General features: G+C 25.4%; 1 protein-coding gene across 1 annotated transcript in view; it reads right to left on the bottom strand.

Annotated features, from left to right (window-relative positions):
- The window catches only part of LOC129612713 (dynein axonemal heavy chain 1), a 30,948-nt gene extending 14,111 nt beyond the window's left edge, over positions 1 to 16,837 (bottom strand). Inside the window, exon 1 of the mRNA XM_055526469.1 lies at positions 16,741 to 16,837. Within this exon, the coding sequence (XP_055382444.1) occupies positions 16,741 to 16,837 (97 nt within the window). The remainder of the gene's footprint in view (positions 1 to 16,740) is intronic.
- Between the last annotated feature and the right edge of the window lie 20 nt (positions 16,838 to 16,857).

Here is a 16,857-nt window from a genome sequence, read left to right on the forward strand (position 1 = left end):
TGGACCAAAACCTCTGCAAAGTGCGAGACATGCCCTACAACATACACTCGAGACCCACCCTCCTGATGAACTCAAACAACTTGTGAGGACTAGAAGGACGTAACTCCGCCACCGTTAGAGCAAAGCCCCCAGCACCTCTTTCCTCCTACGAGCAAGAGCATCACACTCTCCCAGGAGGTGCACCGAGATCTCTCCGTACTCCCCACAGAATCTGCAAGTATCCTCCTTTTCCAGGCCCAGCAGACTGAGGTGTCCCCTAAGCCTGCAGGGACCCGTCAAAAATGCCGGTAAGGACTCTCACCTGGTTCTTGCCCAACCCTATAATTTTCTTAAATTGCTTCTGATCATAATCTCCCAGGAGCTCTATGGCTTGCCGCAGTCCCTGAAGACTTCTCCAGCGCTCCGACCGCCTTCTTTTTGATTCCTTTCTTAATTCCCAACGAATAGTATGTGGTCCGATCCCGCAGAAGGCTCGGGCCCAAGAAGAGGTGTGTTTGCCCCCTTCCTTACAAGTGCATCAGCGGCCTCATTTCCTTCCACGCCCACATAGCCCGGCACCCAACACAGTGTGGCCCGGTTGCATTTGACTAACTCATTGAGCTTTTCAAGACAACCCCATACTGCCGCGGAGGATACAGAAAACGAGTTCAGCGCTCCGATCGCAGCCCGGCTATACGACATAATCATTATCTCCTGTCCCCGATACCCCCTTTCCAGGCTGAACCCCACACAGATTTCAATGGCGTGCAACTCAGCCCGAAACACACTCGGAAAAATTCCCATAGGTTCGGAGAATTTGGTTCTCGGCCCAAATACCAACGACAGCGTTTATTCTTTTGTAGAATATATTGGAAAATGCTTTGTAGCCAACATTTAGAAGTGATATACCCCTGTAGTTGTTACATATTGTTTTATCGCTCTTTTTATGAATCGGTACAATTATACTTGTCAGCCACTAAACGAGCATGTTATATTTTTTCTTTTCTCGTTTATTTGGTTAATTATTCGGTCCAAGTCACGCATAATTTTCAGGTCGATGTGTTGCTTTTTACTTATGGATCTGCAAACCTATCGCATAATAGTCTTTACCAAATGCATACTTAATTTCGACTTGAGTGTTTTCCCTCCGACTTGGATGACCTGCAAGAAAAAAATTTTCTTTATTTAGAAGGAAATTCTTATATTTTTATGTTACTTAATTGCAATTGCATTAAATTTTAGATTTTTATTTTGTTTTGCTGTTAAATTTTATTATTAAATTTTCTCCACATACATATACCACATTTTTTGTGTTTTAATTTAAATTATTTTTAAATTATTTTCATTATTTCCTTAGAAGAAAAAATTCAAAGAAAATAACGAAATCCACTAATTTCCGACATAAAGGAAATATTTTAATAAATTCTCATATTTCTTTTTTTCTTTTCTCATATATCTCTCTGGTTTCCCTTCATAATCCAACTTCCTTACAGTTTTCAAAATAAAAGTATATTTTTTTAGAATGTATAAAGATAACGTATATAAAAGTATTCTACATCTTAGTATTTCATTAGTATACAATATCGACCGGAAGCCTTAAACAAATCTTTCATTATTTAAATTATTTTACTTATAACATTTTGATTTTACTCTTCCTTTTATAATATTATATACAAAGCTCCGCAATATTCAGGAAAATGGCAAAATAATCAATTTTTCCCATCACAAAATATTTTATGGTAACCAAAAAAATATAATATAAGATAATAAGTATGTAAGACTAAAATATAAAATATCGACATAATTTACCATAAAATTTCAACGAAATAATTTTTAAATACATAATATACAAACATACACAAACATTCATATCCTGGTATTACACGTGTGAACATAAAAACATTCTAATTTCAATCAACAACTCAACTGAATTCAAGAGAACTAAATTTGAAAATATTGAGAAAATTCGAAAAAAAAAAATTAAACAAAAAAAAGAGAATTTGCGTTAATAAAAACAAATCGTCACCGTACAAGAAATATTTGAGAAATAGAAAATTTATAACAATAACCAGATGTTAATTCGTTTCAATTTAAGTACACAATTTATATATATATAGTATTATATATTATATGAAATATATGAAAATACCAAGAATTACAATACAATGTTTTGGTGGTAATTTCACACCATTCACAGAAAATATTTACATTTTGCACTATGTTAGATGAGTTTTCACAAGTTACCACCATATAAGAATGAAATACTGTCAATGGACTTGCAGTCGTACATATGGACTGGTGCCAGATACAACATTCGCCCATAATTTCTTCAACAAGTTTCGTTTGAGACTGACCCGAACAGATCCAGATCTCAGATCAAATTCTTTAATGGACTTTACTACACTACGGATTATGAAGAGATTTTTAAGATAATTCTTATTAGTTCGAGAATAACATTAATAGGACTATTACCGTTAGAAAATATTATCAGCTTATAAAAAGTCAGCTTAACTGATCAAATAATGTGATCAATTTACTCTCCATAATTGGAATAGCAGTATTTTATGGTACAAATGTACATAGGCAGAGAAACAGCAAACACCAAAACAGTGCAAGGCAGAAAACACCAAATATAAACTTCAACACTTATTGTTTCTTTATTTCGGCTGATTTCTGCTTCTTTTGTTATATAAAATGAATATTAAGAGTGGGGAAGAGAAAAAACTGTTATTCTTTGTTAAATTATTACCAAGGATTTTCCCTGTTTATTGCTTTATTTTTCTTCTTTAGTTGTGCTTGTTCTTCATTTTTTTCGTTCATTCATTGTTTCTCATTTTCATTTAATTTTTGTTCTTATTTTTTTTAAATTATTTATGCAAGAATTCACGCATAAACACTAATACATTTGTAATCTAACCTTGTAAAATAAATGAGAATTTTTTTTTATTTTATTTTTTTTTGCTTTTATTTAGTTTTTCTTGATATTCAAAAGAAAACTCTCCATTCTAATATATGATCCTAACAAAAAAGAGAAAAAAAAACAAAAAATAATATCCTTTTAAGAAGAATTCCGGGAAAGTTTATAAAATTAAATAAAGGTCGAAGGAGAGAAAAAAGAAAATTAATTTTTAATTAAATATCTATATATACACGTTAAATATTCTCAATTACATTTCTAATCATATATATATATATAAAAAATATTCATATATATATATATAAAAATTGCAGGACTATAAATGAAATTTCCTTCCTTATAAAATATTAAGATTCCTTTTAAAAGTTGAAAAGTTTCTCATAGAATTATAGAAATGCCATCATAGCTCAGTCACAAGTAACATTTCTATGCATGCATATTGCGGATATAATTAATAAAAACCTACATCACAAGAGACTTCCAAACACAAAAAAACTCCCTACACATACTCTTGTACATTGGTGAATTTTTCTTAGAACTATTTGTATAATTCGTCTTTTTTGTAAATTTCATATGATCATTAATCATTTTAAGCTAAAGAAATGTCTAATCTTATTTTATTTTTATATTTTATTTATTTTTTTTCCAGGTGACGTATGAAAAACTGTACTGGTGCAGGATTTTTTAATCATGATCATGTTAATCTAAAATCAATCAATGTAGAATCGTCAACTACCACAAAACAAAGTTCTATACCTGACAAAATAATATTGATAGCTGAAAAAACACCCATTTCACATACCGGAAAGCCCTATTAGCATTTTCGGAGATCTTAGCGTGGCAATTATGCGTAGGATTACATTCTTCTACCGGGGGGAGGGAAACATTGAAGCAACCACCCAAGCTCTTTTCGTCCAATTAGTCTCTTCTTTTCTATTAAAGGAAAAAGGAGTGAGATAGCTTCCCGTCCACACTATATGTCCGTGTAAATAATTATCGTCTTTTTGAGGGGGAATAAAATCTTCGCTTGGCGGCTACTGTCATCATGCTAAATTCTTCCCTCCATCTTGATCCAGAAATTTTTCTGCAAAGCTGTAGTGATAGATTAAAATCGGGCTCAGACCATCACTGGGCATTATCCGACGAAAAATTTACTTCACAAACTGGGAAAATTGAATTCCATTTTGTGTAAATTCTGCCGACGTGGTGAGGAGACAGCCATACATATTCTGTGCAACTGTCCTTTTCTGGCCGTCAGAAGACACGCATAGTTTGGGCGAGGTTTTCTCAGTGTTGGAACCTTGCAAACAAATATTACAAATATACAGGGATATTACAAATTTGATATTGAGGGAATGCAATAGCTTCATTGGCCAGAAGGGTGAGACGTCTCTTTGCTCACATCTTTCTTCAGTAATCTAAAATCTACAATGACGGACAATCGGTGTGGTATTAATAAGTACATTTTATTTTTGTAACTGAAATTATACTAGCTACTTATTGATCAATTGTGGCCATTAATAATTTTTGCTATATAATATTTTATATTTATTAGATTTGCATGCTTCTAGGCTGTTTACCCATACTTCATTTAAATTCATTTAAATTACTAAATTCAATATAAAACTACATTGTAATTAAAATATTCGGGACAAAATATAAGCAATTTTTTAATAACACTTCATTGCCGGTTTTAATATTAAATAAATTGAAATAATACTGAAAATATTCTCAAATTTTACTTCCAACAATAATCCTTTCTTAAATGTTTATTAAAAATATAGAAAATCTATTTGAAATTTGTTAGTTTTTTTTTTTATTTCTTAATTCTGATAAAAAGTTCTACAACAATCGGCACAATATTTTCAAGAAAACAACAACTTTTTGTTGCTTTTTTTTTGCACATTCATATTTATCTATGCGAATTTAAAAAAAACCAGGAACGCTTTATTTGATCAAATATAAATGTAAATGATTTCGTTTTCGCGTTCAATCCCATTTCTATCTATATTTTTTGCACAACACACATTTTATTTTTTTGTTTTCTATATTAATTTTTTAAGGTTAATATAATCTTAACCATAACCTTTATTTTCTACTATGGAAAATTCTTTTCTTTCCGCTCTATGTCTTTTTAAAATTATTTTTTTTGTTTTAAATTTATACCAGATGTAAAATATTATAGAAACTTTGAAAATTTTTTTGTTTTCTGTTTTTATATTAAAGGAGCAAATATCAAAATTGGGCCATCACAACTTATAAAATAAACACATAAATGGTTTAATAAAGGAAGATAGGAAGAAAAAATATTGAAATATAAAGTACACTGTACTAGATATAAGTATACTAAAAATATGTATATGTATTATCTAGAAAATTATATGGTAATTTTAGAAAAAAAAAAATTTTGAGGGAAAAAATTGATTATTTTCTTATGGTTTTCTTATATCGTAAAATTCATTTCTTGCTTTTTTGCCCTAAGTTTCTGATTATTGTTTAATATTTTTCTAAATAGGCATTTTTTTTTTTTTGAAAGATATTATAAATTTTACCTTTATTGTCAACACAGCAAAAATATTGCTTAAAACTATATCTATTCTTGTCAAGACATCAGTCTGTACATGATTGCCAGTTAACATATGATTGACATTTGTTTTGTCACAACTAACCGGATCTTTATAGATTGTTAAATTCTTAAACTTCCAATTTTGAGGTTTGTAAATTTAATAGGGCTTGTTTGTAACAAATATATGTATACAATTAAATGACAGACGAAAATTGCAGTATAATTCGAAATGAGGAAAATCGTAATTATATTGAACATAAAAATAATATGTACTACAACCAATGAAGGTTAATATCATAAAAACTTCATAAAAATTTGTCACCTCTCATCAACCATCTACTTATAAAATTCTTAAACTAAAATTTACATTAATACCTTTGCATGCCACTACATCGCATTCTCCTACAAATTTCAAATTCATATTAAATCGAAAATTTGTAACATATCCTAGAATCTGTCAGAATGAAATTTTTTTATCATTGTTTTTCAATCTCCTTGAAGAATTAAGAAAGAAAAAAAATCCTAGTAATTGATGTAAATTTTCTAAAAGACAATGGCATGACATTTCTATATTATAATATACATACATATACATATACGTATACGTGCATATACATATTTACTTTTTCATTAATATAACACTTTGCTTCATAAAGTTTTTTATTTGTCAATAAAAAATTTAAATTATATTCTTGCGTATACAAACATTATTTTTTATACATGTACATACGTACGTACTTCTAGGTATAATTTGAATGTAAACACACACCACACACATACTTTGCAATATTTTGAAAGGTCCATAACCTTAGATCTTTTAAACTATATTATTATATAGAATTGTAAAAATATTTTATATAATAGAAAATATTTTCTTAACTTTTAGCTTTTTCAAAAAATAATTTGCATAAAATTCACGACTTTTAATTTTATTTTATATTTGTTTTATTTTTATAATATGTATGTAATGTGTTATATTCCTGAATAATAGCATCTTAAGTGTTATAAAATTATAGCTATAAATATTATGGTTATTAATTTGGCTTTGGTTACAACTTAATATAAAAATTTTTTAATAAAATATTCGAAAATTTTTATACCTCATGAACATAACAAAAAATAAATTTTTTAAAATTTTCAATAAATAAATATAACAAATATAAATTCAAGTAAATTTATGAATGTATGACAAAAAACCTGTTATTAATTTAAAATGCATTAAATTAAAACCATGGCATATTTTATTAAAGTTATTTGTTATATTAAATTTCATAGATACGAAATAATTTTCTTAAACATTTTTATAAAACTAAAATAAATGTCCTCTTAAAGAGTCAAAAATCAAATCGGGAAGATTTCTGATCCGATAAAAATGATTTTGTATTCAGCGATTTATTAATATAGCAAATCTCATATGTACCTAAATAAAGAGTTAATTCTGAGAATTACGAATAAAGTTACTGTTACGGAATGAGAACTATTTGTCCAATAGTGTATGAGAGCGAAAGAAAATGAGTACTGACTACTGAGAGTATACCAAAAAACTTTAATTTTTCCCAGGACTTTTTGATTTGTTTTTTTATATTAAAAGAAATATTTTTATTTGGGGAGAAAAAATACTTTTTATAATAACAAAAATAGTTTGTTGCCAGTTTATGGGAAGAAGTATAGGTGAAATGCTCGCTGGCATATTTATATTCTGATGGAACCACTATAATTGAACGAAATCCACCTACTTAATAATTTACCAAATATTTCAAAATTTTTCCGGAAAGTTGAAAGTTATATACCAAAATTTTGTTCTTAAAGTTAATAATAGAAATTTAGAGTACAAACATATTAAAGTAGGACTACACATTTTTGATTTTATTCTTTCTAACTTCAAAACGCTCTTTGTGGTTAGTAGAAGAATTATTTAAAGCAAACAAAAATCCTTTTGAAGGAAATTTTCTTTTACCTTTTTAGATTATTTCTCTTTCATTTAAAATTCACCATACTTATACTTTTTAAAAGAGAAACACCAAAAAAGAGAAAATTCATTTTGAATTTAAAAAGAAAATAATCCAAAATAAATCCAATAAATGCAAAAAAATCTAAAAATATTATAAATTTACAAAAATTTATTTCTAATAATAGACATTGTTTATAATATTTACTACTACACATATTACAAAATTACTGGTCAAAAAAAAGTTTTTGCATAAACATAGTCTCACTCTTGCAGAACCCTTTTATATTACGCATTTTTTTTAAATATAATTTTGCTCTTGGTATCTTTTTCCAATAAAGTTAAAATTATATAAATTTAATATTAGTGGAAAATATTTTAAAAAAATGTTGTTTTTCCTCCTTACACAAACGTTGAAAAATAAAATGAAAATTCATTTTTCGTATACACGTTTGATTTAATCATTTCATTTATTTTCTTGCATAATAATTTTTTTTTATTTTTTATATAATTTCAATTTAATTCAGAAATGAATTTCATTAATGAATTTTGATTAATTATCATTATACGCTGTTCACTTTATGCATATTGGACGCTTCTTCACTATACGATTGTGTTCGTTTTAGAATCGTATGATATTCCCCACACTTTTTAACTATAATATTCTAAGTAAACTAGTTCTACAAGGAAACCGGCAGATGTCTTTTGTAATTTTATATTCAAAAATCAATTGTCAAATTCAAATTCACAATATTCAAATTTGAGTACTGTATAGTTTTTACTCCTGTAATAACAAATTTTCAAACAGCCCCTAATAAAATAACAAAAAAGCATTTCAATCTCGATTAACTTTGTACTCCCAATACTTCCAGTTAGCCCCTATTATTTCTAGTTAGTCCCAATTATTTTCAGTTTCTACCAATTATTGAAGTAACTATACTTCCAACTACTATCAGTCACTCTCTCTTACCTCCATCTATATTCTTAATTACGCTCAACAACTTTCAATTTCTCTTTTTATGCCAAATGGAACGCATATAATATGAAAAGGTTTTAATACACAAAAAAAAATTCAATTATTTGCTTGCCCTTTTTTTTTGCTTTTTTAAAAATCACTTCACGTTTTACAATTTTTAATGAGTTTATTGGCGACAATTTTTCGTGCAATATATATACGTATAGTAATTTTGTAATAATAAAATTATTAATAAAATAATTATTTACAAAAAAAATTTTTTTACAGCATTATAATTCTTGTATTTTCTTTCATGACTTGGGAAGGCATCTTTTTTACCTCTCAATAACAGCGCGCCATCTATATAATCATCTTTCACTTGTATTTTTATTACGTCTTTTTCTTCTCAGTGAAAATTTTTATCCCTTTATAAAACTTCAAAACATTTTAAATGAAAATGTGAAAATTCGTATATTTTTTTATTTCTATTAAAATAAGAAATCAATATCCCAGTTAACTATAAACTTGAGACGACTAAAACATAGATAGAAACAATAATATATAAAACATGAAAAAAAACCTACTGGAATAAAAAAGTATAATGTTGGAAAAACAGAAAAAACAAATATAAAAATAACATTGTATTTTTATAACTAAATTTCGACATGAAGTTCGCGGAAAATTGAGAAAATTAATTGTGTATTGTTGATGGGTACTGTAAATTTAATTTTTTTTTTCGGTTTTGCTCCTGTTTTCTACACTTGCATATTCTTTTTCACTTTCTTTATGTTCATTAACGCAAAAGCAGGGCTTAATAAGCTATTAATTAAAAAACAACAAAACATAAGAAGAGAGAGCAAATAAAAGCAAAAAACATGACATTAAAAAAAAGGACACAAGCACAAGAACAGAAAAGCATAAAGAAGAGAAAAAAATTTTAACAAATTAATAATAAAAAAGAGAATAATAAAAACAATAAATTAACAAAGTAAAATGCAAAAATAAAAAATGTGATATTGGCTACCAATTTAAAATTAAAAAAAAAAATTTTGATATCATGGTTATATAAGTAGGGCTCATTTTCTCTTCTCTTCTGTTTTGACGGCAACCAATACATATAGAAATGGTCAAATTTATTTTCCTTTCTAATTAATGATGACACTCAATTTAATTGGTGGTAAATTATATTGCCATCAACAAAAAAAAAAAAACAAAAACGAGAAGAACTCAAGAATAAAAAAAAAATTTAAAAATCCTCATAAAATTAAATTGAAGTGTAATCAATAAAAAATAAAATAAACCGAAATTTGTGTGCGTGTATGTGATATATTAGATTTAGAGAAGACGTGATATTTGAAAAATAAATTAATAAAATGAAAATTTTACTTGTATTATTTTTGTAGAGAAAGACCGACCAACGCTCACCGCAATTATAAATAATTGAATTTCCTAATAAAATTTGTCTCACACTTCTTTCCTGTTTTCTGCTGAAGAGAGCATAAGAAAAATGGAGATTTATATGGTTATATAATATACTGCAATGCATAAGATAATTTGAATAATTTTTATTGAAAATTAATGAAAAATTTTTAATTATATTATATTAAGTTTTAGGAGTGAAACTACAAATTTTTATTACTGAATTGTCCACTTAAGAGGTCGTCACCATTTAAGCATTACCAAATCAAATTTATCACATTTTTGTTTTACACGATCGCGCTATCTTTTTGAACTTGTGCTCATTACATGCCACCTATTGTTTTTGCCGTACATACATATATGCATTAAGGCTTTAATATCTTTTATATAGGCAACTCAACGTCCAGATTATGAAATGCAAAATACACAATATAATTCATAAAAAAGTTGAAATACTTAAAAACACATACTTATGTATATGCAACAAATTTATTAAAATGCGTATATGTATATTATATATATTGAAATTTTAATTAGTATGACTGTTCTAATTATATAAATTGGACATAAATGATGAAAAAATATTAATGCCCTACTGCTGATCTCGTATATAATATATTTAATTTTTTGTTATTTCTACCCCATTCTTTTTGTTTTTTATTCTTCATACAATTTTTTTATTTCGTAGAGGACATTAATAATTTTGTGAGTACAATAAATGATTTCTGTCGCTGAAATGCAAATATTTATCATATATAATATAAAATTAAAAAAAAAAATGCACGCGAAATTACAAAAAAAAAGGAAAGAAAATAAAATCCAGACTTCATCATCATCATTACCATAATATTAACCAAATAGGTTATAGGTATTCACATATTACAGGCACTTGTATCAAGCCCACAACGTATACATTTTTATATGAAAACATAATTATTGTATAATCATAATAAACATTTAAAACAGGAAGACAAAAAGTGAATATACACGTAACGAATTATACGTATATAACGTAATACAATGTACATGACAATAAAAATGAAAATATAATAATAATAATTTAATAATAACAATAAAATTTTAATTTAATGATAAATTTAATTTACATTGTTATTTTTGTTATTGCCATCCCATTGGATGCCATAATTTTTATATATTTTAAAAATTATTTTTTATACATATATCATATTTTTAATTAAATCGTCAAACACGTTGCATCGTCTTACATTAAAAATATACATGAAAATATATCATTACATTGTAGTTATTTAAAAAATTGATGAAATAAATGGCCGAAATTTATGTACTAAAATTCGGACTTCAAATCATAATAAATTAAGCAATTACCACAAATAGCTAAAATTCCGTTGACAAAAAAAAATCTATTTAAAATTTTTGACACTTACTTAACTCTTTTATTTTAGAATCCTGCAGAACTACAATATTGCTCCTACAGAACTATAATATTAATGAGAACCACATAAGCGTACCACATCAAATGCTTATAAAATCTACACTATCATACAATAGTAATAATTTTTAATTGTAATTTTTGAAAATTGTAAGTATTTTGGTTATAATAATTTTAATATCGTTATAGAAATATGTACATACATCTATACATATACATAATTTCAAATTTACTGCTTCAACAAAATAATAAACTAGCCTATAGTTAAGATTTCACATATGCATAAAAATTCCAAATTTCTTTTATAATTAAAAATTCGTACATTTCGCTTGTTCAAGGTATATATATTATACATATATGTATGTAGAGCTATTACATATTTACATAAAACCAACCTACATACACAATATATATAAAATACTTCAAATGAAATTTCAGTTTTCTTTTATTTTTAAACATTTTTAAAAATTATTTTCATACAATATATAATTTATGTAATAAATAAATAAATAAAAATTAAATTGCTAGAAAGTTGAATCTTAAAATAACCATTATCGCTCTTACGTCTGAATCTTTTTGTCTTTAGCATAATTTAATGCTTATTATTATATTTAACTTCATGTATATTTTATGCATACCGTAGCTCTGCTCATGTTATATATGTATGTATACAATGTGTTTCAACGCGTGTAACAAAAAATAATTTTATAATTTAATAATAATATGAAATTTGTGTAAATATATAAAGGATACAGAAATGAGTAATTAAAAATAATAAAAAAAAATTCAGAATTTTTAAATGAGTACATAATATATGTATGTATTTAAATTTTAAGAATAATAAATATACATACACAATACTTACGTAATATAAATGTATGCGAATCTTATACAAAATGCGCACTCAACTCAATACATGCATGAATTATTATATGTATTTGTGTGTTAAAATATTTTGGAGTATTAATAAAAATGTATGAATGCATATTGTATAACGGTATAATTTCGATTTTTCGTTTTAAGTAAAATTTGATATCATTGCATTTCTTTAAATATTATTATATAATAAGAATTATATTTGATTATAATTAGATTAATTTTTCAATTCAAATATGAATATTATAGCCATTAACCACTTGAAAAAAAAATGAAAAAAAATTTTAAAATCACTTTGATTTATAATTATTATAGTATAAGAACTAAATTTTCATCTTCAATTTCTAAAGTTTTTTTATATTTAACTTTAAATTCAATTATTATTATTGTTATACATTGGTATAACTATTATCTATTAAATAATTTCAATTATTTTTGAAAAATAATTTAAAAAATATGAATTTTTGAATACTATGACGAACTTGAAAATAAATTTACCGAACCGTTCACTGCTAAAGTTAAACTGATCACTGCTACAATAAAATACTTCAGCTTAGGTTATTTTTTCTCTCCAAATTAACTGCTAGCAATTAGATTAGCGCTTTATTACATTTTTTTCTAGTATGTCTTATTCAATTAAATATGAGTACAAATGTGTAGTATTTATGTATGTATGTTTAATAAATTATAAAAACTCATAATTTATCTATTAATTTATTTCATATACATATACAATATATAGAGCATTGCCAGAATTTCATAAATTATTTCGAGACATTTTAAATTGTTAAATGTACTTTGAATTGTTGAATTACATAAATGTGTACATATTATTGCTTTCTGAAATATTTTTACAAATTTACATATTAAAATTATATAAATAACGAATATATTAAATCCAATTAAATCCAACACTTTAAAATTTATATTTGAAAATTTTGAGTTTTGTCAGTGTTGCAGCAAACCAGCTTACTTTTCTAGTTAATTAATAGTCTTACTTTAATAATTAAAGTTATAATAATCTTAATTTATTGTTTCTTCTAATATAAAATTATTGGTATTACCAATTTGGAGACATATACATACATTACATACATTTATGAAAGCTATTTATAAAATTTATAAAATTAAAAAAATTTATGTTTAAATTTTGTAATTTTATAAATTTTTTATAAATACACAAATATTATATAAATGGATTGGTTTACAAAAGAGGTCCAAAATTTACGTAAAGAAAAAAAGCAATATTTACTATTTTTAAATATTTAATTTGGTGCGCTATAAATAAACATTTTAATCATAATAAATTTTTAATGGTATAAAAATAAAAAAAAAATTGCTAAAAAAAATTTCAAAATCCCTATAAATTTTTATTTTTAAATTGAAACAAATAAATCTGAAATCTATCAAAATTTCAACATCCATAACAATAAAAATGCTAATCTTTCTAACCTTGACCTTTCTCCATTTCAATCTATCTCCATTTCTAATTTGCATCATTTTTGCACTAAAAAAACAGCAACTTTTTCCACTCCATATACACACTTGTATATTTCAATATTTTTATTGCATAATTTTTCTTTTTTTAAATTTAAACTGTTCGCTATTCGTTTAAATACAATCATATATTTACAAAAATAATGGAAAGTCAATAAATTTCCAAAATGACAAAAAAACAGAAAACAGTACAATAAATATAGCGCATCATAAAAAAATTAAACCAGAGATGATATTTTGTTTTTTTGTGGTAACATCAAGCCCCCAGTCCAAAACTGGTTCCGTAAAAATGAAAATAAAATAAAATTGACAGTTATAAGCAACAAAAAAAAATGTACACAACTTTTTTTTTATTTTGTTTACTTTTGTTTTTTGTTGTGTTATCAATATATCGCCCGAAATGGAATTCTTCTGCCAAAGAGTCAATTTACATATGATGACCGATAGTGTGGATGATACCATTTTGGATTTTATATGCAAAAATTTTAATATTAAAAAAAAAGTCGAAGTAGAGATGAAATTGAAAATTTAAAAAAAGCACATATTAGCTTTAATTAGGCATAATTTAAAACAGAATGTGTTGTGTACTTTTATTTTCGCCCATAGAATTTAGAACATGTTATACAGTGATAGGGCGTTTGTCCATTTGTATTCTTTGGCCATTTGTTTACATATTGTTAAACAAAGAATGACAAAATATTTAGTGTTTCCCTTGACATAACAAAAATATTTAAATATAGCCGTGCTATGTTCTGTTGTTAATCCACTAATGTGTACAAACATTTAGAACATTTGCTGTCAAAATTTTGACAATGTAATTCTAAATTATTTTGTTTTAAATTTGGTTTAATTTTTAGCTCACATTCTAAGCGACAACTGATGCTAAATTCTCGTGTACATTTTAGCTGTTGTGTTTAGAGCTTTTGCAGCGTTGTAAAAAATAAGGCTTAATTTGAGTAATTCACTCAACTGCTCCCTATAAATATATTATAAATACTCTCTATAAATATATACATATGTACATATGTAACTTTTGCTGCTCTCTATAATGATATTATTTGAAACTGTACAAGACTACGGGCCGCGAATATTGAAAATTAATTTACATTAATTCTAAACTTAGTAATTTTATAATTTATTATTACATAACTAAGAAATTTTATGACAAATAATATGAAAAATTAAAAATCTGACAATTGAACTGACAATTGAATTTGAAATTTATTTCATTGTTAGCATATTATTTCATGATATTGCGTATATGTACGTAAAAAAGAAATAAAAGTTGAGGAAAAAAAATTGCACTGAATTTTCTTTTATTTATCCTTTCCTTTTTTTCGGTTTTATTTTTTCGGATATGTGCCAAATATGAATTTGCACACAAAAAAAAATAAATTAATGGAAACCTTTTGTAAAAATATTTGTTAAGCTTTAAATTGATTCAAAAGAAAAAAAATGCAATGAAGGAATGCCAACAATAACAAAAAAAAGAAGGCAACACACATTTTTATTTTTATTATTTAATTTTTACACCTAATTTTTTTTCTTTATATGTTTTAAGCAAATTAAATTGTTAACAGAAAAATTATTGGATATTCACTATCAAAATATTTGCAATTTCCTGAAGAGAACCTAAAAAAAAATTTAATTTATATTTCTTAAATTTTTAAGACACTTCTTAGAAACTTGTATACTTTATGAAGACTGACTTAAGAAAAAGTTATAAAATTATTAAAAATTGATATTTATTGTTATTTGATACAAAACTAATTCCTTTCAATATTACTTTATATACTTAAGTGATACGTGATACGATAACGATATAATAAATTTTTTGACATTGATTGTTAGGTAAATGTGTAGTCAAAGGCACAAGATAAGGCTGTTTGAAAAAAATCAAAAAAAAACTTGTAATCTGAATTTTTGTCACTTTATTACCGTTCACTTTTTTACCAAAATTTTCGAGAACTTAATACTGTTGTTCATTTGTCAGAATGTACCGAACATAAACATCAAAATATGACCATAATATAAAAATTAATTTGACAGTTAACATGTCCTTTAAAAATGATATTTAATGTATTGTAAACTTCTGACAGATAGTTTTCATTTATAAATTTAGTTGAAATTAAATCTAAAAAAAATACCTTTAAAATATTTTTTACAAAATTCACTTTTCCTCAACTTTTATTAGCTTCAATTTTAAAAATTTGTTTTCCTATATAAATAAAATGTTGTAAAATTTAATAAAAATTTTTTTACTCAGTTTTAACAATTTCTTATCTCCATTGACCATTACCAAAAGAAAGAACATTTAATGTAATTAGGTTATAAATCTTAAAACATATTATTAAAACAAACAACCTGTGTGTTCATAAACGCAGGTAATAATTATCAAGTTTTTTTTTGTTTCAGTTTTACATTTACTTTTAACACTAATGACCTACATTTCATTTAAGAAACAAATTTCTTTCCTCTTACACTTATATATGTATTTATATTATGTGTATGTGTGTATCAAATATATGTAATATCGATCAAAAAATCTGCATCCTGATTTACCTTTCACCCATTTCTTTCACATACGTTTTATTAAAATGATAGCAATCAAGATTCAATTAAAGCTTGCATAAGGTGTACATAAAACAGCGATTAATTATAAGCGTACACTTTTATGGACAGTGTGAACATGCTACTTTTACGGATATTTATACTAAAAGTAATGATAAAATATCGTATAAGTATGGATAATTAGTTGTACATGTGCGATATTATAAATTAGAATAAAAATTAATGTTTCCGTTTTAATACATAAGTATATAGAATTTTAACGTTTATAAAATGATAAACTAAACATTTCTTTTAAAATGAATAAACCCCCTGTCAAATACATAACCTCTACAAAAAAAATATTTACTACCAGTTTCTTATTTAAAATAAAAATTTTACATTTTCATTAATTGCGTTACTTTTGAGCCAGTATCTTGTAAATGGAACATTGTTTTATTAATTTGGAAATCCAGGAACATACTAGAAATATAACTAACCGGTTACATAAAGTATTATATTTAGTTTATGGCTGTAGTATTGAATATTAAGGATTTGACTTTTATTATCCACATAAAACAATAAAGTCATCTACCGGAATGAATGTTAGTTACTATATACTTGCCGAATATTATATCCTTAAATGAAACGCAGAGGATATTATCATCTTCACAATCATTATCATCCAAGTAATCATAATCATCACAATATTTTAATAGCATCATATAACAACAACAACATT

This window comes from Condylostylus longicornis, unplaced genomic scaffold, assembly GCF_029603195.1.
Source record: "Condylostylus longicornis isolate FDR11 unplaced genomic scaffold, ASM2960319v2 ptg000076l, whole genome shotgun sequence".
In the NCBI taxonomy this organism is placed as follows: Eukaryota; Metazoa; Arthropoda; class Insecta; order Diptera; family Dolichopodidae; genus Condylostylus; species Condylostylus longicornis.